At 37.2% G+C, this 25,409-nt stretch overlaps 2 protein-coding genes across 4 annotated transcripts in view; both read right to left on the reverse strand.

Annotated features, from left to right (window-relative positions):
- Nucleotides 1-25,409, reverse strand: part of LOC129748529 (uncharacterized) — a 443,948-nt gene that overhangs the window by 90,500 nt on the left and 328,039 nt on the right. The window lies entirely within an intron of this gene.
- LOC129748580 (coagulation factor XI-like) lies at nt 3,906-7,941 on the reverse strand. Of its 2 annotated transcripts, XM_055743248.1 has the most exons (4): nt 6,151-7,941; nt 6,029-6,067; nt 4,790-5,921; nt 3,906-4,718 (listed from the first exon to the last, which is right to left on the reverse strand). In XM_055743248.1, the coding sequence occupies exon 3, from the start codon at nt 5,640-5,642 to the stop codon at nt 4,794-4,796; it is 849 nt and encodes a 282-aa protein (XP_055599223.1). In that variant the 5' UTR covers nt 5,643-5,921; nt 6,029-6,067; nt 6,151-7,941; the 3' UTR covers nt 3,906-4,718; nt 4,790-4,793. The 2 variants fall into 2 exon arrangements, with proteins under 2 accessions (XP_055599223.1, XP_055599215.1); XM_055743240.1 differs by having other exon boundaries at nt 6,029-7,941.

The raw sequence follows: 25,409 nt of genomic DNA on the forward strand, positions 1-25,409 counted from the left end.
CTTTAAGTTGATGACACCCAGGATTAATTTCTCAACAACATCTTCTCGGATTTAAAGTTTCAATACGATTTTTGGATCAGAAGCTCAATCTTCAGCTTATTATTTTCGGCTGACGCTTGAAATTCAGATTTAAAATTTCAAATTATTGTCACGAGTACCGATTAAATCATTTTAATCATTTCTAGGAATTGTCTTGTATTTCATAGGCACTAATAGTTTCCTCAGAAGTGGTCATCGTTATTTTATTCAACTTTTTTTTTTTTTTAGATTTACTTGGCTGAACTCATCGGTTCATTTCTTGCTATACTTTTTCAGGAGTAACATTATGATAAGGATATGGTCAACAACCAAATAATGATTACGATTTGTTTAAAATTTAAATATCACACGGGGACATTCTTCGTTATTCATGGCCAGCTTCTTGAAACTACTTAGCTAATTAAAATTAGCTCGACGACCTCACCGAAAGCTCCAAGGCAGCAGGTCTCAAAATCAATGTCGGAAAAACCAAGTCGATGGAAATCAACACAGAAAATCGTTCCAATTTCGTGGTAGCTGGGCAACAGGTTGAGACAGTGGAGTGCTTCCAGTATCTTGGTAGCCAGATTACGCCTGATGGTGGTACCAAGAAGGACATCGAAACCCGGATCAGAAAAGCCCAACCGAGAACCTTGGCTGGAAGCAAGTGAAGACGCTTGCTCCGGATCGCCAGCAGTGGAGATCTTTTATCTCAGCCCTATGCGTCGGTCAATCGGCGCTGGACCCTTAGGTAGGTAATTAAAATTCTTCAGGACTTACCCCCTTTTAAGTCTCTTCATTCACATGAAACGCACTCTCATTTCGGGACAAAATATTTTCGTTTGGGTCACCTCAGGCTCTCCGGAATAACCAGAACCGGGTCCCTCTCTCTATCGGGTCACCTCAGGTTCTCCGGAATAACCGGAACCGGGTCCCTCTCTCTATCGGGTCACCTCAGGTTCTCCGGAATAACCGGAACCGGGTCCCTTTTTCTATCGGGTCACCTCGGGTTCTCCGGAATAACCGGAACCGGGTCCCTTCTTTCAATTGGGTCACCTCAGGTTCTCCGGAAAATAAACCGGAACCGGGTTCCTAATTTTTTTTAGATTATTAGAATTCCGTCACCGATCTGTAATATAAATATGATTTCTGAATACATCTCACTTTACAATTCTTTCATTTTCTCATCAATTTTTAATCAAAAATTTTGTTTCTTAAGCTTTTTGTTATGTATACGTATAGTGAAATTTCGATTGTGTCTTGTTACTTTTCTCACAATCCCGTCGAACATTGATTTGATTTGATTGCATTTTCAAATGGATGTTACCGTTTTCAGTTTATTGAATTGGGAATAATCAATATAATTCAAATTTTAGCTTCATTTAATAAGAACAAAATGGCGTCGTGCAAAATTAAAACATATATTTATATAAACTTATACTTATCTATCCACTTACCATTGCGGAGACTCGACTGCGCCATTGTCGTAACTTCAGCCTTTTTTTTTATAAAAATTCCATTTTTTTTAATTTCACATTTCACAAACCAATTCCGACCGTTCGTATCAAAGTTCGTCAATAGACTGACTTCAAGTTTTTCTTTTTTTTCTTTCGACACCGAACATAAGTCCAATCTTGCTATCTCCCTTTTCCTCGGGGTGAATTCATTCAAAAGGGGAAATATGAATATATATTTTTTAATTTCTCTTATTTTTTTTCGCAAGGGATGTTCTCGAAGTATACATCGAGATAAATACCGATTCTATATGATCTTTTGAGTACAATGTAAATTTGCAAATCAACAAATTGAATTATTACATTTATATATACCATTATTCTCTACAGCCAGGAGTGTGCGTAAACTTCAGTATCGATAGATCTGTTCCACCAGTAAAGAACGCCTACTGCAACATACCAGCAGCTTATCGTCAAGCTGCTCGTCTACGGCTCGAAGAAATGGAAGCTAGTGGTATAATCGAAAAAGTAACACATGCCCCTCAATGGATTAGTGGTTTGTCCGCAGTACCAAAAGGGAAAGTCGATTTCCGTTTGGTGGTGAACATGCGGGCTCCCAATAGAGCGATTAAACGGGAGAACTTTCGACTTCCACTTGTGGACGAGATGAGGGTGAAATTACATGGCGCTAGATACTTTTCCAAACTCGACCTTTCGAATGCATATTTTCATTTCGAATTAGGTCTAGAGTCTCGCAACCTCACTACTTTCCTCGCTGATAACGGGATGTACAGGTTCACCAGACTCATGTTTGGTGTGAACTGTGCACCCGAGATTTTTCAGCGCGAAATGTGTCGGATACTAGAGAACGTAGATAATAAAATAGTCTATATTGACTTGGCATGTCAAACTGGAAGTATGCGGGTCGCATGCGGCCCGCGGACTTGCCCAATGCAGCCCACGTAGCCCCGTCTTAAATTTCCACAAAATTCCCTACTACACAGAAGAACGCTGGCTTTCCTGCCACAAAATATTTAAAAGATTTTTTTTGCTAAGAGAGGAAATAAGATTATTTTGAAAATGAAAGGTTAACCTGTTGAACATTTTCAAGCAGACGACTGGGTTCAGGATTTGGCATTTGACGTTGATCTCACTGGCCACCTGCAAGATTTGAACTTAAAGCTTCAAGGAAAAGAAACAAAATATCATAACTTGATGATTTAAAAAACTTTCAAGCGAAGTTACGGTTATGGATCAACCAAATTTCCAAAGAAAACCTTGTGCACTTCTCTACGTGTTAAGAACTGAAAAGATCAAATAAGGCTGCATCATTTGGTGAATGCGTACTTCACCTAGAATCGTTACTAGATGCATTCAAAAGCCGTTTTCGTGACTTTAATTCATACGAGCAAGAATTTTCGTTGTTTGTATCTCCATTTTCGTTTGCTCCTGAAAATGCTGAAAAATTCAGTCACTCCGATCACCAAACAAAAGCCAATATTTCGAATATCTAGAACTTACAACCACCGTAATAGATAGGAAAAGATAGAATTGAAGAAAAAAAGATGACTTCAACTATTGGTCTTAGAAGAAAGTAGCATAAAAGTATGGAACGAGCTCACCAAGTTTTGCGCTTCCTCATTTTCTACTCCCTTTCTGTCGGACATGTTGATTTCTGTTCTGGACGGACACATAAATTAGATGACTTTTTTTATCACTTTCCAACCTATCTTCGCATAATTTATTTTTCCTTCGCATTGCCATGCCACAACAAATCTATTTCACATTCTCTGATTCGGACATATTTGGCGAAAATTCCCACTTTCAAATACTTCAAAAACTACTCCGGAGCATACGATAAAAACGACCCGCTCCGCTCGGGTGCTCTCACACGACTCCAAATTGTTTTGTTTGGTAATTTGTTCGAAAATTTGAAAACCTATGAAAAGAAAACATTCAATTTGTTGGAAAAAATCTTAAACTTTAGATTTATTCAGTATTGTCTTATATTAACAATAAAAAATGCTGCTTATTTAGAGAAAAATACGTATTTGACAGATTTCCTATGAATCTAAATTGAGACTCTTGACAATGAATCTAAATTGAGACTAAAGTTTTCCAGTGAAAGTCAGTGAACTTTGTATTTTCCAAGAAAAAAGGCGGGACATTTTAAGGAAAAAGCGGGACAGCGGGAAATTCAACAATAAAGCGGGACATGTCCCGCTTTTGCGGGACGGATGGTAACCCTAAGCTTACCAGATAACTTCAGTATCGTACAAGGAGTTTTCTTCTCGTAGCTTGAATGCTACAATTTCCTGGATTACATTTGGAACCGTTTGAAACGACTGCTAAAGGATTTCGAAGAGCGTTCTAGCACTGAGGAAAAATTTGTCAAATAAGCAATAGGATACAAATTTTTATTTGTGTCAGAATGGTACATTTCGTGCCCGGGCAGCACTTGTTACTGTGTGGTGGCACGAATGGATGTATGGGTGTATCGACACATCCAACCTTGGCATTAAATGCTACATTTCTAAACTAGCATGTTGTAGAAAGCTAAATATTTCGTAACGTTTACGAAATTACTGGATCTATTTTCTGTTGCGCCGCCATTTATTAATATTCCTAGCAGCATCTTTTGATTTCTATCAAATATATAAAGAGCACATCCCGAATAGAGATAAGTGTCTGTTTCGTTGAGATAGTATGCAGAAAACAGTTTTTTTCGTGAGAGTTCTTCAATGCTGTCATAAATTTCAAAAATGTGAGCAGCGAATGCCTTCTTTTTAGAGTCTTCACCTAAATGTTCAGAACCCAAAGATAAATTCCAAGTTGCTATGTATCCAGTTTTCGAAAAAATGTCCTCTTGTGATGTGTCGCCCATCCATAGACCAATTGGCTGAACGTAATCGTCAAACACTATTTCAGAGCTAAGCTGTAACATTGCAAAAGAATCATCGTGTACAATCACCTTGCTGACATTGAACTGTTGACTGTACTTGGCTATTCCATAACGCGAAACTGTCATTCTCATTTTTACCACCAAATCACCTGGTGTATCGGATACGCACTCACCTGAAGTGATCACGAAGTTTTCTGATATAATAGCAATGTCACACAAAAAAAAGCCATTTTTATCAAGAAGTGATCCTTCGAACGGCCAGTTGTATACGATTTCCTCTTCGGTGCTCCCTTCGGGTTTCAATATTTGACTACCCTTCGTATACGTTTGTATAAAAAAGGATGCTATTAAAACACAAACAAGATTAATATATTTTTGATTCGACCCATAGAGAACAAGCCAAGTGATTACTTACAGTTTTATTCCTTCAGTTGAATGCCAGTTATATTCCTGATCCAAGGGATGTAATCCGTAACGTTCGTAAAACCGGCATAGCTATCCGTGGAGCAATAGTTGGAATGGTCTTCCCGTTTTTTAATGAAAGAGATAATTCCCTGCAGGTGCCAGCTTTTGTCATGCTTGACGAAAAATCCACCCCCACTATACCCATTGCAGACTGTAGTTCCATTATTGTACCCAGCGCAGAACATTCCATAATCAAGCGTATGCCCGAAATAGTCTCGGTCACTGATAAGACAGTTCAAGGTATCGATAACTGGAAGAGCCACTTTCTTAAGGATCGGCGAAATTTCGTCATCCTCTGCCAGACCCCATCCGATGGCGGTTCCTTGAGAGATTGCCGATTCCATGCTCAAACATGCCGGAAGAATGTAGTTTGTAAACCGAACAACCTCGGCTAGTTCCAAAATGGCAATATCATTCTGTAAACGTCTGCTACTGAAGTTTTCATAATAATGTATCTTTTGAACTGGGAACTGCCTGGTGTCTTTGTTAATGACGTCCAATTGATAAAATCCTAGTCGTACGAAGATTCTTTTCACATCTAAACGCTGGTTAGAGTCAACATTAAATGTACAGTGCGCAGCCGTTAACACAAATTCTTCACTAATTAAAGTTCCACCACAGGCATATCGTTCACAATTTCTATCTTTATGATATATGGCTGCATGCCAGGGCCAATCGCCACGATTCACGGAAAAGTCCCCTTTAATAGTCAGCCGGTGGAAAACTTTAGGTTCTCCACAAGGAAACTGTTCAGCAGTAGAGCTGCTCAGTAAGAAACTTGTCAAAATGCAAACTAGAATCATAGCGTCTTAGATAATTTTCACCGTTCAACTAATCACGAAACACTGTCTAAATACTTACTATTTAACAACCGCAGTCGAATCGAGCTTATATTCAAATGTCGTTTCATTCCACCAGGAATCATTCGCAGTTCATTAAAGTTCTTGTAAGTATTAACCGAATCAGCATCTAGCGAAGAAAATTTGATGGCATTCGGGATTTCCCATCTTCGTACAGGATCCACTTCTTTCTCATTATGACCCTCAGATTACAAAAAAAAACTTCCACCATGGTTTGATAACCTAGAATACATGTTTGATAACCGAGCTGAAGCGAAATAACTGAAAACAGTACGAGTATCAAAAATGCTCCTCTTTTGAAAAAAAAACTTCCACCATGGTTTGATAACCTAGAATACATGTTTGATAACCGAGCTGGAGCGAAATAACTGAAAACAGTACGAGTATCAAAAATGCTCCTCTTGTGGAAGTTTTCAATCTTGTTTAGTGTAAGAAGCTTATCGGGGCTTACCAAAAAATACTTCATTAAAGCTTGTTTTCGTTACAGAAAAAAAATCCTTGATTAAAATCACTTTTTCCAATAGTGGGTTTGAATCATTCAGAATCGAACATTCTTTCCTGAAATTAAAATTTTGGATTTGAGTTTAACTACTTTTAATCAAAATAATGACAGGAAAAAAATTTCCGTCAGCTAGTATCTGGTAGGGGAGATCAGGGCCTAACGAGCACTCGGGGCAAACTGAGCATGACTGATCGGGGAATGATGAACATTTTCTGCTGTAAAATCTAACCGAGAATTCAACTCGATGAAGTCAACTGAGTTATAGAGCTACGGCTTAAATAGTTTCATTACTTTGATTGTTGAATTTAAAGCTAGTAGTTGCATCCGCAAAACAAAGCATCAGAAGTGAGTGTTGTGCAATGGCTAACTTCACACGGGAAATCACCCGAGTCGCGAGGCTACGGTACCTCCGGTGATAAGACCAACCTTTCTGAAATCTCGCGAGCACACACAAGAGACAGTGAGCATTGCGCCTTTGTTCTCTTTTCTCTCCCAGCTGCGACGAGCTGCGTACCGTGCACGGACGAAAAATAAATGAGCCGAGTGAGACGTGTAGGTATCAAGGCATTAGGATTTCTGTTGCGATGCGAAAATCGGTTGCTCGTCTCTTGTTATGTTGTGCGAGGTACATGAGATACATGTACGTACATGCGACAGCTCGTGCGCATTTTCTTGCGAGACGTCTCGTGTACTTTTCTCGTTTACCTACTAGAAAATTTGATTCTGTTCGCGGGGCTGCGTTTAAAGTCACGGCTTGCTCGTCAAACTGGTTAAACCAAAAGGTCGATGTCGTGTGGCGCATGGCAAACAATCAATGCATCTGACGGTGACATCCAACAGATGCCGCTGGCCTGCAGCTGATAGTAAAGAGAATTTTATTGTATGGGATGAATCAGAAAAACGAAAATATTTTCAAAATACTCAGCTTTTCTGGAAATATGAGATATGTGATGATATGTTCAATATTTTTTCAAACGTCCTCGCAGTAGGAGTTTATTTATTATCTCGTCCTGTCTTAGTTTATTTATTTTGAAAATATTGATTTTATTTCAAAAAGCCCTAATGCATTTCAAGATAGTTTACAACCAGCCCCATATAAACGAAAGCTGCTCGCTATCTAGTGCGAAGTATTTATTATATTTTTGTGCTGTCTTCGATATTTGATTGAAGGGTCCTAACGATATACAGTTGTCCGAGAAGCAATCGTAGCGTATTTTAATCTGATTATCCAACATAGTTTTAAGTTCACTCATATAAAACGTATTTCACTTGGTGTCATTGTAAATATTTATCAGCAATGGCAATAAAGAGCCATGATCCTGGATCGATTTTTAATTTAAATGTCAACTTAGCGCTAATTGTTTTCTCTGGCCTTCTATTCATTCATTAAATTCTTCTCACTCAGCATAAGAAACAAGTCATCAAACGTGTTTAAAAACCGTGGTGATTAAAAAAAATCGATTAAAAATCTATCAAAGCAGATAGGACGTATTGAATTGTTCCTCTAGAAATGCTTATTTGATTTAAAAAAAAAACTATAAATCACTGATTTTACTAAAAATACTCGCTTGTCTACCAAATTCATTTTCTGTCATCCTCCAACAGCATAGTGCTAGGTTCAGACAACAGCGTTGTAGTAATATAGGAAAACTTGATGAAATAGTAATGAATCCAATGTACACTGAAAATCATGCATTATTTTAAACACGATTCATGCTATGTGATATTGCCTGTATTCTTTACGCAGTATTACATGAGGTTGAATTGCAAGTGTATTTTTTCGGATTTCATAGAAAAATAGTTATTTGCTCTAATTGATAAATGCGAAATTCATTCATTTTAATTCAGTCAAACAATAAATTCAGAAACAAGTACAAAAATATCCATGTTAAAATCAAATTTAGGGGGGGATTTAATTCAACATCATTTATTCAAACTGTTGAACAATTAAGAATTCATAACTTTTGCTTTGTAAGTAGTTGAAAATAATAAAATGTAAATACAAAAAAATGAGTCAAATTTTCTTTTCAGGTTTTACAAAAATCAACTTTCTTCAGCAGTTCCTGGTTGAGTCGAATGAACAAAATGTTCTGTAGATTTTCCTCGCCAAGCAACGTCCGATGTTTAGTCAGGATTAGGACCAATTGACTAAATGAGCGCTCCACGCTGACCTGAGTGCATGGTATAGCCAGAATTGCCGCAACTAACTTATACAATTCTGGTTTTGAGTTATTGAGGGCGTACCACCATTCTAGGATCGATTGTTCTTGCTTTAGCCGTGGCATTCGAGAGAGATCATTAAGCTGATCCATGAGATTAGTGTCTTCCAATGTGGTGTTCGACTCATCCAAGGAATTCAAAAAGACATCAAAGGGATCCTCAGGCTCATTGTTAATCGAAGACGAAGAAGCGTTATTCCTGACCTGACAATGACCTGATATTTCTTGGATTGTGTCCCATGTCTGCTTGAGAAAGTCCTGAAAAATGAAAAAAAACTATTAAAAAATGTTTGAATAAACAGGTCGATTATATTAAATTACTAATGCCACGATCCTCTGTTCGTCTGTGATGAAAGGGCTGTTTCGAAAGTTAATCCTTGGGTCGACATATATTGCCGCCAAGAAGATTTTGTTCGCCATTAGACAAACACGCCTGTTATCCATCTTCTCAGCCAGAATCTTGGAAACATCGTTATCTGTGCGTTTCACGATGAAAGTACACTTTTCCCAAATTAGGAAAAAAAATCGCCAAACGTAACTTGAGGGTTTTGCAACTTTAGTGTTGCGTCTGAAACTGGCTTAAAAGCTTGTACAAATCTGTCGAGGAAAGCCCATGTCTCATTATCGATTATGGGTTTATCTCCATCGATTAGAGTTGAGATAAACTCTTTCTCATTGATCAAGGATTGTACCATAATGTACGTACTATTCCATCGCGTTGGACAGTCCAGTTTGGGTTTAGATCGATTGCTCACTGAAAACATTTTCTTGAAAGGTAGCTTCCGCAGAACTTTCACCATCTTCCGTATCTCCGTAAGCTTTTCTTTCATATTGGCCTCTTTTAGGGTATCACTTACTGCTAATTGCAGCGTGTGTTCGGCACAGCGTACACCTTGCAGGATGGGTTCAATCATTTCCAATGTTTGATCAGGTCCGTCGTCTTCGTGGGTTTCCACTTCATTTCCCTCATCATCGTCATTCTCGTTATCATTGACCTCGCCAAACAAACCGGAATCGTTCAAATCCAGTTCTTGGGTCATCCTGAGGCGGTCAATAGTAGCTCGCATATTTGTTGCGTTATCCGTCGTTACGGTCAGCAGTCTGCGGATGCCAATACCATAGGGGTCCAAAAGTTTCAGCACCTCTTCTGTCAAGTTTAGAGCTGTATGCCGGTCGTGTAGCTCAATAATTTTCAGTGTACGAATTTTAATTATCTTTTTATCGACGAATTGTATATTGACACCCAGAAACTCGCGCTCCATCCGGGTGGCCGCGTCCATTTTGAGGGAGATCAATTTGTTGGCAATTTCGGACTTTATTATAAGCTGTATTTGGGCCGCCACCTTCGAAAGAACTCCACGAATTGAGTCCGGATCCAAATGCTTCAGTTTTAGACCTTCCTCGATGGGTCTGGATTTCCGTTGAAAAGCGGGATACTTCAGCAGATTGAGAGGCAGACCGTTAACCGTTATCAGCTCGACTATCGATGAAGTAAACGTTTTTTGGTCCATTCTCACCTCAATCTTGGCAAGTTTCCTAGAGGGACCAGGCTCTGGTTCCCCATCCTCCTCCAGAAGTCCATGTTGCCTGGCAAAATCCTTGTGGAGCATTTTATAATGTCGATGGTAGCTGAACTTTCGTAGATCTGTTATTTTTTTATTGCACAGCAAGCAAATGGCAACTTTTGCTGCAATGTTTATATTAAACAATTCGTCATCATTTATAATTCTACGCGCCATTTTTCAAGAGAAAATCACTGATCACTACAAAAAAAAAACAACTTCTTTTCACAGAACGAATGTTGCACTGATTTATTCCGTTTGTCTCTCTCTGTGGCTGCTCAGCAAACCATCGTACACGAGACGTCTCACGAGCATTGTCTCGCGAGCTCTCTCGCGTACATCCAGTACACAGAGCTCGCTCGTGTCAGAAAGAGACGATATATGCCTGAACTCATCGCAATATTTTCCGAATGAGAAAAAAACAAGCAAGCGACAAATCTCATGTGACATGCACAGTCGCAACCAGCGATGCCACACATACCGATTTTCCGGTATTTATACCGATTTTCGAGCAAAATTTTGACCAAGAATCGGTATATACCGATTACCGATTTTTGGCAAAACATACCGATTTCATACCGATTTTGAGGATTTTAACTCAAAATTCATTCCACTTCAACATTCCCACTTTATTCAAGCTATCCTCGTAAAGGTCCCGTAGAAAGAAGACATAGTTCGGTAGCTGGCGTGGCGTAACTTTGATTTGTACAACTTTAAAAGTATTCTACAAAGATCTGCACGGCGCACTCTCATAATTGTTCAGTTGTTCGCGCTGTTTTGTTCCTTTGTTCTGTCAAATGATGCATTATTATGGTACTCAACCTCAAAGCCAATGGACTAAGCTCAAGGCTGATTTTTGACCTTCTGCAACTGCCAATAGAAGTTCCTTAAGGTCAATCTCAATTGACGATCGCATTAAAGCTCTTGTCTCGTGGGATGCTAACTTTTCAAGGAAATACATACACCGTTTGAATATAATCCTTGTTCAACTCGTCGCCAGACGGGGTATGTCGAGATTTGAAGTGTAATCAGATACACGGTATGTAATATCATTGGTATAAGTTTCATAAGTACCTAAAATGGGTACTTTCAGTTATAGTAAAACTATGTGCTTTTTAATCTTTTTCGGAAGAACACCTTCTTTTAGAGCACATTTCACATTTATTTTTGCATAAAATTCTTGGATTTTCATATGACTAATGCGTGATTTTTCATAAAATAAAATTAATTTTTAATTGGCTATAAAAAAAACTGAGAGTTGTTGCTTCAATTTTTCCCAACTTTCTGCAATCATTTCTTTTTCTAATCGCTAGAACTCATATCTAATACTAAAAACTGAAATGGCCAGATTGGCGAAAATCCGTCAACAAATCGGTCATCAACTTGGACCCATATTTACCTCGAACATCGAAAAGCCATTGGATTTGTAGGCGTTTATTTTTTTTTTTGTAAATTCTTTATTTGAAACGGCTTATACCTTTAGGCTTTAAGGAGCCAAACTCTTTTTGTTTTTTTTTTACAATAGTTTGCTTACTTCTATTTGTAAGCGCTTACTAAATTAAAATTTTCTTTAGGTTGACCTGGTTCTATTGCTTTATCGAATTTATCAAATTTACATCCCACTTTAGCCAAACATCAAAGTCTCAAGTTTTAACTTAATTTATATGCCTAAACAACGTGTAACTTGAAGGTGCTCGCAATGCCCCTATTTTTCTTATCAAACGGTAACTTTTAAAATAAATTTCCATTCAGTTATGAGTACTGGAAAGAAATACTTCTTTCGGATTTTCTTCTGAATTTTCATTTGTGATTTTTGATTTTGTCAGCAAAAGCAGATAGTTTTAAAATTTAAAAAATTGTACAAGTCATAACAAACATAATGTTCTGTTAAAATTTCAAAACCGTCATTTTGTGAAAACTGTGTTACCTAGAACCAAGTTTTGGAGAAAATGCAATAATATATGCTAAAACACATTTAGTCAGCTAGTTTTGAACTAAAAAATGAACATTCATAAGAGTTCTTAGACTTGCTGTTTATTGCAAGCTTCTATTTAAAGAAAAATTCTTTAGGAAGTTGAAAATGTAAGCATTTCTGAATATCATCCTCAAATACCGATTTTCATACCGATTTTAAGGATTTACATACCGATAAAAGATTTTTTTGGGTTTCAAAATACCGATAGAAATGTGGCATCACTGGTCGCAACGCTTGCGAATAAAAAAGCTGTGAGCGAGAGCAAACATTTTCTCGTCACACGAAAAAGCAGCGCGCGTACAGAAAGACTGGATAAGACTTACCCGTACAACGGCTGACACACTACAGGGCATGCTGAGAATAGCGTGCGCACGAGAATGCTGATATTTGCCCATATACGAGATGCCATACACACACCGACTAGGGTAGAGACAGTAGATCTCTGGTTACTCGGTTCTGTACCACACATCTTCCTTCTTCATTATAAAAAAAGAACTTTCAGAAATCAACTTTCTTTTATTTGATTAGATTTAATCGCAGTGTTTCCTCCCTCATATTAACTGTTGGGTTTTTTTATCTGTACCTTAAAACCTGGGGTATATTAGGGGATAGTTTTGCACAATTTAAAGTAGTAAGCGATATTCGTGTATTCTATCGCAGTACCCGCATAGCAAAAAACTATATCTCAAACAGTCAATACGATACATTTACGGCTCTAGAAATAGTGATTGTATCTGTAAACGTAGCTCTTATTTTGAACTTTTCGTCGACAACGTTAGGAACGATAAATAATCGTATATGTTAGAAGGTGAAGGTATCTGAAAAGGTTGATGAATGGTATTACGATTTACTTCAAATTTATCAATTATCGTTAAATTGATCTCGAACCATAACGCGTAGCGTCCATGTCTTCAGCCAAACTTACGTCAAAATTACCGGCACCTCTGATCCGGATTCGTTTTGAAAAACTCAGCACTTATTTATGATAATAACTTTTATTATCTGTTGTATTGAAAGTTGGATTCCGTTCTATGTTTTAAATGATAAAATTTACACTGATCTGCCTAAAGAGACTAGAATTCTAGACTCTATAGTCTAAAGTAATGAAGTGTGCAGTACAGCTGAGCAAACACGCTGCGCTCCAGCTCATTTCGACAAAAAAAAAATAAGCACAGCTGCAGTGTATATAAAACTAATCAAAATTGATTAAGGATTAACTTAAATTAATTTAAGATTATTAAGTTGGTAACAAGCAGCGCAATAGTTGATGATTTTGTAATGTTAGGTAAAATTCAAAGGTTTTCTTAAGGATGCCTACACTGCCGGCCAAAAGTTTGGGATCACCCACTAAAAAACATGCAAATTTTGATCGTTCATATCTCAGCCGTCTTAGGACATATTGCAAACCCTCTGATCTCATTTGGAAGATAATGAGCAATAGCTATCTCGGAGGTATTTTTCCCAAATATAACGTTTTAGTTTTGAACTTAAAACTTAACCTAAAGTTATAACATTTTCAAACAATCGCACTCAATATTCAAAGCCGATCATCTCGGGATAGGGTGGACCAAATCTCAAATTTTGAGTGGCATTAGAATTCCTGTTCTTTACTTCTCAAAACACAATCAAAAAAATTTGAGAAAAAATTCAAGAATGTATTTTTAATTAATAAAATAGACACTTGAGTTATCGTCCAAAAGTTTGGGATCACCTCTTTGTATGGTGAGTTTGGGATCATTCTTATAAAAACATGCAAATTTGTTTTATTCATATCTTTCTCATCTAACATCGTATTGCAGAGCTGAAGGGTTCATTTGGAAGCTTAGGAATTGTTGTTTTTTAATAAATTCATTCAAAAATTATATTTTTAAGTGATAACCATAAAAAAATCACCTGAAATTAATTGTTTTTTTGAAAGTTCTCAGATTTTTTTTATAGTTCTCACCTTAAAATATAATTTTTGAATGAATTTATTAAAAAACAACAATTCCTAAGCTTCCAAATGAACCCTTCAGCTCTGCAATACGATGTTAGATGAGAAAGATATGAATAAAACAAATTTGCATGTTTTTATAAGAATGATCCCAAACTCACCATACAAAGAGGTGATCCCAAACTTTTGGACGATAACTCGAGTGTCTATTTTATTAATTAAAAATACATTCTTGAATTTTTTCTCAAATTTTTTTGATTGTGTTTTGAGAAGTAAAGAACAGGAACTCTAATGCCACTCAAATTTTGAGATTTGGTCCACCCTATCCCGAGATGATCGGCTTTGAATATTGAGTGCGACTTTTTGAAAATGTTATAAATTTAGGTTAAGTTTTAAGTTCAAAACTAAAACATTATATTTGGGAAAAATACCTCCGAGATAGCTATTGCTCATTATCTTTCAAATGAGATCAGAAGATTTTCAATATGTCCTAAGACGGCTGAGATATGAACGATCAAAATTTGCATGTTTTTTAGTGGGTGATCCCAAACTTTTGGCCGGCAGTGTATATACATAATATTTTTAAATTCTATTCTTGATTATACTCACGCAGTCTACAATGAGCATCAAGTTGAATTTAACATATCGCATTCATTAAGAAAATTCTCTTTTGTTCATTAATCATGCTACATTCACAAATTTATTGTTCAACCCTTTCACCGACTAAAGTAAAACATCGGTTTTGCTCGTTTCATGTATTATTTTATTCATCGTTAAGCAATAAAATGATAAAATTAAAAATTTCTGGATCTGTGTACGCTGCTTATCGACTTTTGAGAAATATCATTTATACTTTCGTTTTATTAGTTTTCAATAATCAGTGATTTAAATTCTATGTCCTCGAAATATGTCTGAGAAACAGGGAAAAAAATGCAAAATAGTTGAAATCCCAGAAAAAAACGAAATAATCACATAAAACAAAACTTTCAGAACTCTTTACAAGTCGAATATAATTTTTTAATTTACCAAAACTAAACTAACTCTTAACTAAAAAATATGACGTCTTCAGTAAATATTACCTGAGTTTACTAAAATTGTAAATTTAACAAAGTGTCATTTACTGGTTTATATAACCAGTCAAAACAAATTTGTGAAAATTATCTAACTTTTCGTAATTGTCTTAATTTCCGAAATAATACGAGCTGAACTTGTTGTTATAATGTAAAACATTTTTTAGATCATCAAAATTGATCCATACGAATTTTAAAAAAAAATTCTACTTTCAAAATGATAATGATTTATCAGTGAGAAATAATCTTGAAGGAAAAATAAAATAGATCTGTAAATCTGTAAATAAAAACCCGCAGTCAACAAGACCGAGGCAAAAATACACAGATCAAAAGTTTGTTTACCTTCTAAAAATGTTCAATGAATCTAATAGGAACAGAACATTTAAAAAAACTCAAAACAAAAAAATAATAGGCACCTACTCAAACTAGGGAAGCAGTGTTTGACTGTTTGTACATTTCGACAATTTTAAACATTTCAATAATTTTGTGACCCTTTGATAATTTTCGTTAATTTTGACAAGTTGAACAGTTAAGAAAATTTGAAACTTCGAATCGAAATATGAAATAAAAAATAAAAAAAATCCTTTTTCCCAATTCAATAAAACTTAAACTTGTAATCTCATAGTCACCGAGAAAAATGTGTTGAAAATTTCGCTTATAACTTAAAGTTTAAACACCTTTCCTCTCCCCGAAAACGAAACAATATTGAGCCATTCGGTCAAGATGTTGTCCCATGTGGGGAGACCATATTGGTCCGAAATTGCTCACATATGGATGACCCATCCCAACTAATCCGAAGAGCAATCATGATGAGGGGGAGGTAGTCCCGAATTGGACATCAATCTTTTCATCACCGAATCTTCATCCCTCGAGTATCTTCTCAGGGAGGATGCGTGTGTAAAGATTGGAGGAAAAAAAAATCCTTATAAACCGGAAGTCCGTTGAAACGGATCGATGATGACCCAACTAAATCTTTCGGAGCTGATACCGGAAACGACAGCATTAAATTTATGGGTTGGGTTGTTGGGAACATGATGATTCCGACAACCCAATTCGAAAATAGGGTCCTTGGACAACACAATTCCGAAAATCGTACCCCAAATGTTTGTTTGTGGCTGCTGAATGAGAATGGCCAAGCCCATTGAATAATGATGTGGATGGTTGACCCGATTTTTGTTGGCTTTCTTTCGGAAGGGGGATTGGATCGATTCGATGGTGGTCCCCAAAAGAGGTTTTGATTGAAAAAGTTTGGGAATTTTTAAAGCTAAGGAGCACTAAGTCAACAAGTGTAAATCTTGTGGAAAGATATGAATTCCGTAGAAAAAAAGAGAATAAACATAAATAAGCAAACACATTCCTCGAACAAAGAGTCGAAAATTCCAATCACCCTTTTTCAAACGGGAAAATGACTAATTTTCCATCGAGATTTACGAGCCGGGCCAGATCCTTGGAAATATATCACCCGCAAATCGCACGCACCCACAGATTTTTGAGTGGCTCTGAATAGTTCCGGAGGCGGAAATTCTCTCCCGGCAAATGCCATACCGATAAAGTTTTTCGGCCCGGTTTGGAACTTTTAATTTTTTGTTTCGTTCATCATCTTCATTCTCTGCTTTACAAGATGTTTGGAAAATGTGCCAACAAGGCTCCTGGCAGAAGCTGAGGCTCGAAGGCAGAAGCATTGCCGAAATTTTGGAATTCCCCAACGAGATTTCATGGAAGAAAAGTTGGGTTGTTGGTCCTTCTTGTGGCGCGTGGTAATTTCCGACGCGGGGTTCCCAGAATGTTAACGATGCCCCCTAAGTTTGGAGATGGAAAATTTTCTATAAAAAGCCATTGCCGCTAAAAATTACCTGAAAAATAGAATTCTCTGCAATTTATCATTAAAACAGTTTTTATAAAAGAATATACGTTCAATCAGAAAAAAGAAAATTGTTGGATAGCAATTCCAGTTGCTCTATTGGAGATCTGCTCTTCTTGATGGTAAAAACAGAAACGAACAGCATCTGAAGGTTCCCTTGATCTCTTGATCTCCCGGAACACCGTTAAGATACCTCAAAGATCCCTTTTGGTTTCCTGTGGCTCGAAAACCCAAACTACCAACTCCACATATTTACTTGAATAAAAGCTTTGAAAGTTACGTATTGGCTAATAAAGAGAATCAACTGCCCAATTCACTTGAGTGAACCTTATGAGCTCATTAATGAACTTGAAAGTTGCAAAAGTGATTAATACGTACGTTGTAAGGGACTCAAGTCAAATAAAGGGTATAAAAGTGCTCAAAACGGGATTTACTAAGTCACAAAAAGTGCATTGAGGTGTTTTCAAAATCAAATCACCACTTCGGATGAGTCCAACATAAATCGAGATGAAAGTGTAAGGATTGTCCAACTCCTGACAAATCCTACTAACCATACCGTACATGGAATTGGCTTTGGCAACGACTTGTTCGATATGTTTCGAAAAACTAAGTTCTGCATACAACTCTTCGCCTAGATCTTTAACTGAAGATTTTCTTGTTATGGGAAAGCTGTCTTGAAGACAATAATCGTGCACTATGTTGCTCATTTTCCTTGAAAAGGTGAACACGCTGCATTTTGAGGCGTTGATTTTCAAACCAAAATGGCTGCAAGGATCATTTTCAAATCATCCGCGTGGATCGGCACTAACACGTCACGCAGAACTTCGGGGAACTCGTTCATTACAGTTATAAAAAGTAGGGGTCCCAAGTGACTCCCTTGTGGTACGACGCTGTTGATCAGGAATTTCGCATTCTCAGGTTAAACGAACTGATCTCTTTCTATCAGGTACGAACGTATCCATTGTAGATCAACACCGGTGATTTCATTTTTGCGCAGCACTGACAGAAGAGCTTTAATATTGATAACGTCAAAAGCTTTAGACATGTCTGTGTATATGACATCTACTTGCGAACCTTGCGTCATCCATTGAGAAGATCGGAAAACAAATTCTGCTAAATTAGTCACAGTTGATCGCTTTTTTTAAAATCCATGCTGAACATCTGCCATCTTTCTTTCTAGCCATGGGTACATCTGATCGTAAATTATGCTCTCGAACATTTTTGGGATAGCGGAAAGAATTGCTACCCCTCGATAGTTTTCAGCGGGCAGTTTTGAACCAAAAGAAAGATATCTATCTTGACAGATCTAATACTGGCAAACAGTGGTGACAGTTACATTGTTTGACTGAATTTAACATGATTGCTTCTCTCATATCGCACATTGGTGAGAGGGTAAAGAGGACATATTCAATGGTGCCACACCGAAGACCACACGATGGCTTTGGATTCGTTCCTGCCTTCCAGTTGGCTCCTGGTTTCCACGCCCTGCATGCCCCTCGACGACCTTCCATGGTGCTAGTCCGAGGACCTCCATCTGGTTCTTGAATCGACGACTTTCGGATATTCCCGGTCGGACACCTCACTATCTATCTGAATCCCGGTTCGTCGAACTTGCCATGGCTCTGCACCGGCAACCTTCCAGTGACACTGCATGGTTACTGACTCGTTGACCTTCTTTGGCTAAAGGCTAGTCCACACGAGGAGATGTTCTCAGCGTAGCCTATTTTATTCGGAAGGCACTGATACTGTCTTGGGTTTCCAACAACAGCTTTGGAACTCTTGGGGAGCACCATAGACAGACAGGCCCTGACTCATTGCGGTATATACCCAAGCAACCAAAAGTCACATATTTACTTGAATGAACGCTTTGAATTTACATATTGGCTGACAAGTGTGGCATCCCGGATTGAGAAACGTCTAAGCTGCATTCGGGGGACTCCAAGTTGAGTGTGTAAAAGAAGAGCAAAAATGTGAAGTATGTATTTTCCGGAGTTATTTAAAAACAGTTTTTGGTGATATTGTGTAGTGCCGGATATTACAACAAGGAGAATCAACTGCCCAATTCCCTCGAGTGAACTTTATGTACTCAATTATTTATTTGTTTAAGTCTTCAAAATACTAAATTATGCACAGACTATTTACAAACTAAGGATTCTTCTTTTAAAGGTTAATTTTGAAGCGTTAAAATCGAAGTTGTCGCTTGTCTCGTTGAATCTCCTACAGCATGTCCAGATGGGATTGTTGAGTTCGTAAAGTGTGCGGAAAGGCGGGAGCCGGAAGAATTGTTGTTGGTGTAAAGTCTGCGGGGGTGCATTTATTGGCAGACGAAATAAGAGTTCACTGCAGTCGATATTATTACACAACAGGTCGTAGACGAAAAGTCGTTGAAGTAGCTTTCTGCGCTGCGCCAGTGTCGGAAGATGAATCAGATTGCACCTACTTTCGTACTGCGGTAGATACGTTGCGTCGTTCCAGGGTAATCGGCAAAGAGCGTACCTGAGAAATCTTTTCTGTAGGGGAGAGTGGGGATACTTGATCCCCTTTTCTTATTTTCACCATATCTTTTTGGAAAAATTTAGCAACTCGCCGTCTTTGACATTTTCTGACAGGTTGTAACTTCAAGTTTCTATGCTCCAAAAATTAGAACGATACTTGAACCCGTTGATGAACTAGAAGCATTTTCGTGGGAGTAAAAAAATTGCGATTTTTCTGAAGTTAGGGGAGACTTGATCCCCTATTGAAGGAGGCTTGATCTTTTATTCAGGAAGCCCTAATCCTTGTATAAAAATCAAACAAAACCCCAAGATAGAATGTTAATTGACTATTTTGGTCATGTTTGTTCTCATTTCACAATTTATAGCAGACATATGAAGAAAATTCTATAACTTTGTCTCAACGCTGATAACATTGCATACTTAAAGGCGCTATTTTTTATAATTCAGAGAAAATTAATTATTTTTGCTCTTTTCTTCAGACAATTGTTTGATAAGGGGATTTTTTTTTATTATCTGACGGGTTTGCGCCGGGGGTCTTCAGATTTTCCCCAAAATTGAAAATTTGGTTCATTTTTGCGACTTAAAAACACATGTATTTTTTCAGATTTTTAACATTTTTATTTTTTGAGTTAGCTTCGGTTAGATTTTTTTGTAAATAAAAAATAACCATTTTTGAAAGCTACATAACTCTGTTGTTTCTCAACGGAAATTATAAAATAGCACATCAAAATGCATTGAAATTTTATCAGCTTTTCAAATAGAATAGTTGAAAAAAATTAAATAATGACCTTCAACATGAAAAGTTGTAAATAAACTTTAAATGGCGTCTAAAAGTACCGTCTGCACCACCGAATATTTTGCAAAAAATACCATTGTATAGCTCGATTCATGATGCAACTTTCATCTGAAGACACCAAAGTGGGCCATTAACACCTTGAAGAGTTATGAAAGAAATAATGACAACAAATCTCTTTTTTTGCATCGAAAACAAACAATGGTCGAACAACTGCACTCACATATGGAGATACCAAGCACTTCTAACAACATGGAAACAAAAGAACTTATCAAAGCTGGTAAAAACACTATTTTTTCGTCCTTTTCAGACTGCCCCTACTCGCATAACAGTCCCATATGAATTTTCGTCATTTTAGGTCAACATAAGGCTTCAACATAAAAGACTAAAAATAGAGGTTTTGTTCTAGAAATTTCGAAAAAAAATATCAATTCGTGGCTGTCCTATATGAAATATACCTGAATAACAGTCCCATATGTGAAATACCACGGATTTGGTTACTTTTCAATGTTTCTTTCGGCGAAATAGTCTTTGGTTTATTGCTTTGAATCATTTAAACATTTTTTTAACTCACTTGATGTCGAATGATGCACACTAGTTTTCGAAGGCAGGTCTGACTTTCTTAGGAATGACTTCCTGAGCGAAAAACTATCGGATGCAATCGAAAATCGTAAAAATATTCAACTTAAAATGTGGAATTTACGATATTTTTCCAATAGTTTGTTTATTTTCTGAAAATTGCATTAGGAAGCTCAAAAATGATCAATTTAAGTCTTAGAAAGTAGCTTGGTTAGAGAAAAATATTATGTGTGGGACTGTTATGCGAGTAGATTTGAAAAAGGTTTCAAAAATGGTCGATTAACAGTCCCATAATGAATAAAAATGGTGCTCTCGACCTTACCAATAACCCAATTTCGGAAATGTCAGGTCTAACGATTTATTATGACAACCTAGAAACGATTTTCGTTTATGCTGAAAGTGGTGGTCGCAATTTAATAATATATTCCAAAACAGAAAGAGCTGATTGTCTCGCTTGCTTATTTTTGTATATTGGACTGTTATGAAAGAAGGGGCCGTAGATTGTTGCAGCTTAACTGACTTCATGTTATATCCAAAAATCTAATAACGTATTCGTTCATACCCAGTTTTGCATCGAGTCACAACAAGTTATGCACATTTTACTGTCATTTTTAGAAGTTTATGCGCTAAGTTTGACATTCGTAATTCCCCAGATTTGATTTAAAATAGACGGTGGAACACTGAAGATTCGTGTGTGAGCGATCGAGGTAGCAAAACACTGACGACGAATTATGTTCGTTCTAGTATGGTAAACCTCAAAACTGGGCGAATGTAGAAAACGAATACGGTTAAAGTATCATATTTTCATCATTTTACAGCCTGGGCTGGCCATACTGAGCTCTTTGATTATTTCTACAACATTTGTGCCACTTTCTCATACTTTTTTGATCAATGGGAAAGGATTTTGGTGTCCAGTGTTTAGCTCCCGATATAAAAATTTTGTAAAGCACGCCTATATTTCATTTTTTTAATCAGATTTTTGTGATCCCAAACACAGGGACTGAACCTTCTACTATTGGCATTGATTATGCTTCACAATGATCTTTGATCGAAAAATTAATAAGTTATATAGTATATGACCAGGTTGTAAAAGCAACATTCCCATTATTAGTTATATCACATAAACAATACGATACTCAGAATTTTGGTTAAAATTTAAAGTCAGTTTTGCTGCAAACACTCTACAAAGCACGAAATAGTAGTGTTTTTTACCTGCTTTGGTAAGTTCTTTTGTTTCCATGTTGTTAGAAGTTCGCGCTACCTCCATATGTGAGTGCAGTTGTTCGACCATTGTTTGTTTTCGTCGCAAAAAAAGAGATTTATCGTCATTATTTCTTTCATAACTCTTCAAGGTGTTAATGGCCCACTTTGGTGTCTTCAGATGAAAGTTGCATCATGAATCGAGCTATACAACGGTATTTTTTGCAAAATATTCGGTGGTGCAGACGGTACTTTTAGACGCCATTTAAAGTTTATTTACAACTTTTCATGTTGAAGGTCATTATTTAATTTTTTTCAACTATTCTATTTGGAAAGCTGATAAAATTTCAATGCATTTTGATGTGCTATTTTATAATTTCCGTTGAGAAACAACAGAGTTATGTAGCTTTCAAAAATGGTTATTTTTTATTTACAAAAAAATCTAACCGAAGCTAACTCAAAAAATAAAAATGTTAGAAATCTGAAAAAATACATGTGTTTTTAAGTCGCAAAAATGAACCAAATTTTCAATTTTGGGGAAAATCTGAAGACCCCCGGCGCAAATTGTCAGATAATAAAAAAAAATCCCCATAAGCATTAGTTTTTGGATAAATATTAGTAATTTCGTAATCAGCAATCATAACGATCAATTCAGAAAAAGAATATGCCGTTTGGAAGGGGGATCAATTGTACCCAACTCTAGGGGATCAATTGTACCCATAATCAACATTTTAGAAAACTTTTTCTGAAAAAAGTTGAGAGTTTTCCATTGCTTTGAAAACATGGCATTATGAAGTTCATTTTACGCTCGAACGATTGATACATTGGAAAAAATATTTTTTTCATAATTTTCCCATGTAAGGAACATTTTAAAGTGATGAAAAAAGATCTTCAAGTTACATTTTGTGAAATTTTTCAAACAAAGTTCAATTGCTCAAACAATTATTTTGTTAAAAAAATTTAAACAACAAGCATTGTTATTTTGCTCATTTTGGCACATTTTTCTAGAACATTTGATCTTTGTAAGACATTCCAGTTTCGAGATATAGCTAAGGAATCAAGTATCCCCAGGGATCAAGTATCCTCATTCTCCCCTACTCTTTCAATGCGATCTGAGTGCAGGGCGTAATACGGCGCCCACACTTGGATTCCATATTCCAAAATACTTCTCACGTGTGAGCAGTAGATAGCTTTCAGGCAGTAGATATCACGAAAGTCTTGTGTGTTCCGCTTAATGAAGCCCAGCATTGCGCATGCTTTGTTAGTGGCGAAAGAAATATGCTCGTCAAATGAAAGCTTGGAGTCTAGAAGTAGTCCTAGGTCATTGATTGAAGATTTTCTGTCGAGGGGAGTTGAGTTCATTGCGTAATCAAATATTAGTGGCGATTTCTTACGAGTGAATGTTATTGCGCAGCATTTGTCTACATTGACTTCCATGCCATTGCGGTGACACCACGTGAGAAGAGCATTGATGTCCCTCTGAAGCAACCAGCTATCAAAATCGTCTTTCACAACTTTGAAAATTTTAAGATCGTCGGCATAAAATAGTTTTGATGACGTTAGTACAGTGGCGAGGTCGTTAACAAATAAAATGAAAATCAAAGGTCCTAAGATGCTCCCTTGAGGAACTCTAGATGAGATTTCGAACGTTCAGATCGACTTTTCCTTACTTTAACATGTGCGTGGCGGCTGCTTAAATAGGAAAAGAACCATTGCGTTAACCAGTTGGGGAAGCCCATCCTTATGAGTTTTTCGATTGCCAGTGCGTGTGGAACTTTATCAAATGCCTTGCTAAAATCGATGTACACGGCGTCAGTTTGCTCAGAGTTAGCCATGTTATCAATCATAGACGAGACTAACGACATTAGGTTAGTGGTCGTAGAGCGCTTCCGAATAAACCCGTGTTGCTGAGGGGCAATTATTCCGTGGACATTCCAGTAAAAGGCATCGTAGACCAGACGCTCGAAAACTTTCGATAAGCAGCTAAGATCGGAAATCCCTCGGTAATTTTCGACCTTATTGATGTTACCTTTTTTATGAATGGGAGTTATCGACGCTGAAAGTTTTAAAAGTGATTAATATGTACGTTGCTCGTAGTCCTTAAGTCACATAAAGGGCTTCAATTTTGAGCTGCATAGAACGTACTTCATATCAATGATGGGCTGAGTAAGCGTTTCTGTACCTGTTTTATGGGACTTTTGGTTGCTTTGGTATTCTCGGAACCGCAACGTGAATACGGATCCCAGCTATTTAAAGATCACTTGAACCCTGTAAAGTGTTCTGGGTGAGTGTTTTTGTGCAAATATTGAGAAACTTTTGCCTATGCCTGAGAGAGGCTGGTGAATTTCATTGCGACCTTTAGAGCAGTGGTTCAACTCCGGAAGTGTAAGTAGCTTTGTTACCTGTTGAATCTGTTCAAAAGAAGCTTAAACTACTAAAATTTTAGACTGATTAGCATTCTCTAGGAGCACCTGCAGAAGCTGATTAAGTTTCTATGGTACCTCTTTATGGAGTTTTTGGTTGCTTGGGGAGACATCAATGCGATACGTCTCTCGCAAAATTCGTTTGAAGCTGGCTTCTTTTCCCGGGTTAAATACTAATTATTACAGTGGCAATGAACTATAGCTGGATTGGTCGAGAGGCTGGTGAGTTTCATTGCAAACTAGGGAGCAGCGGTTCAATTCACTAGGCAAAAGCAGCAAAACAATATAATAGCACCAGCACTAAATTTTACTTCGGAAGTCCGGACTTCCGACTTCCGAAAGACTTCCGACAGAGAAAACTAAAGTACTAGATTGTCAGAAGTCTGTGTTTTGTTGCCAGTTTACCAGAGACGTTTCAAAATGTTTTATTTAAATTCACAATATAATTAAAATCAATGAGATAGACCATGATAGACCGGCAACCTAACCTAGCAAGCTGTCATCTGGTTGTCAGAGCAATACTTCAACCGGATTTTTTTGTGGCGTTTAGAGTTTTTTTGCACAGCATTCTCTTCAGCCACCGTAACGAATTTCAGAATAACTTTAAGAATTTAAATTTTGGCCTGAATAGCATTCTCTTCAGACAGAAATGAGAGCTGATTAAGCCTCTATGAAACCTTTTTAAGAGAATGCTGGTTGCTTGAGTTGCCACAAACAGCTTAAATTTTCTTCGAAGCCCAAGTCCCCACAAATTAAATTTCCAATATTTCTGGTCACCCTCTTTGAAGAGTTACCTAAAAGGAAATCCACTCCCAACCTTACTGTGGTTCTCTTTCCGAGATTTACAGGCCATCCAAAGGCTTCTCAACCAACTAGTGAAACAACAGAAACAGAAGAAACACATAAAACAGTTGCAAAACGAACACGACAACGATTCAAGTGTTTTTTTTTTGTAGATATGCGAAAGAAGGGAAAGGCCAGGAAAACGGCTGCTGTTGGTCACTCTGGTGTTTAGATCTGCCAAGGATATATAACCGGAAGCCTAGCAGCTCTGAAAATGGCATGAAGATGATGAAAAAGTGGTTGTGTAGCGAATAT

This window comes from Uranotaenia lowii, chromosome 1 (genome assembly GCF_029784155.1).
Source record: "Uranotaenia lowii strain MFRU-FL chromosome 1, ASM2978415v1, whole genome shotgun sequence".
Taxonomy (NCBI): Eukaryota; Metazoa; Arthropoda; class Insecta; order Diptera; family Culicidae; genus Uranotaenia; species Uranotaenia lowii.

Excerpts from the sequence above, each read along its gene's own strand:
- LOC129748580 (XM_055743248.1), bottom strand. The coding sequence starts at position 5,642 with ATGATTCTAGTTTGCATTTTGACAAGTTTCTTACTGAGCAGCTCTACT.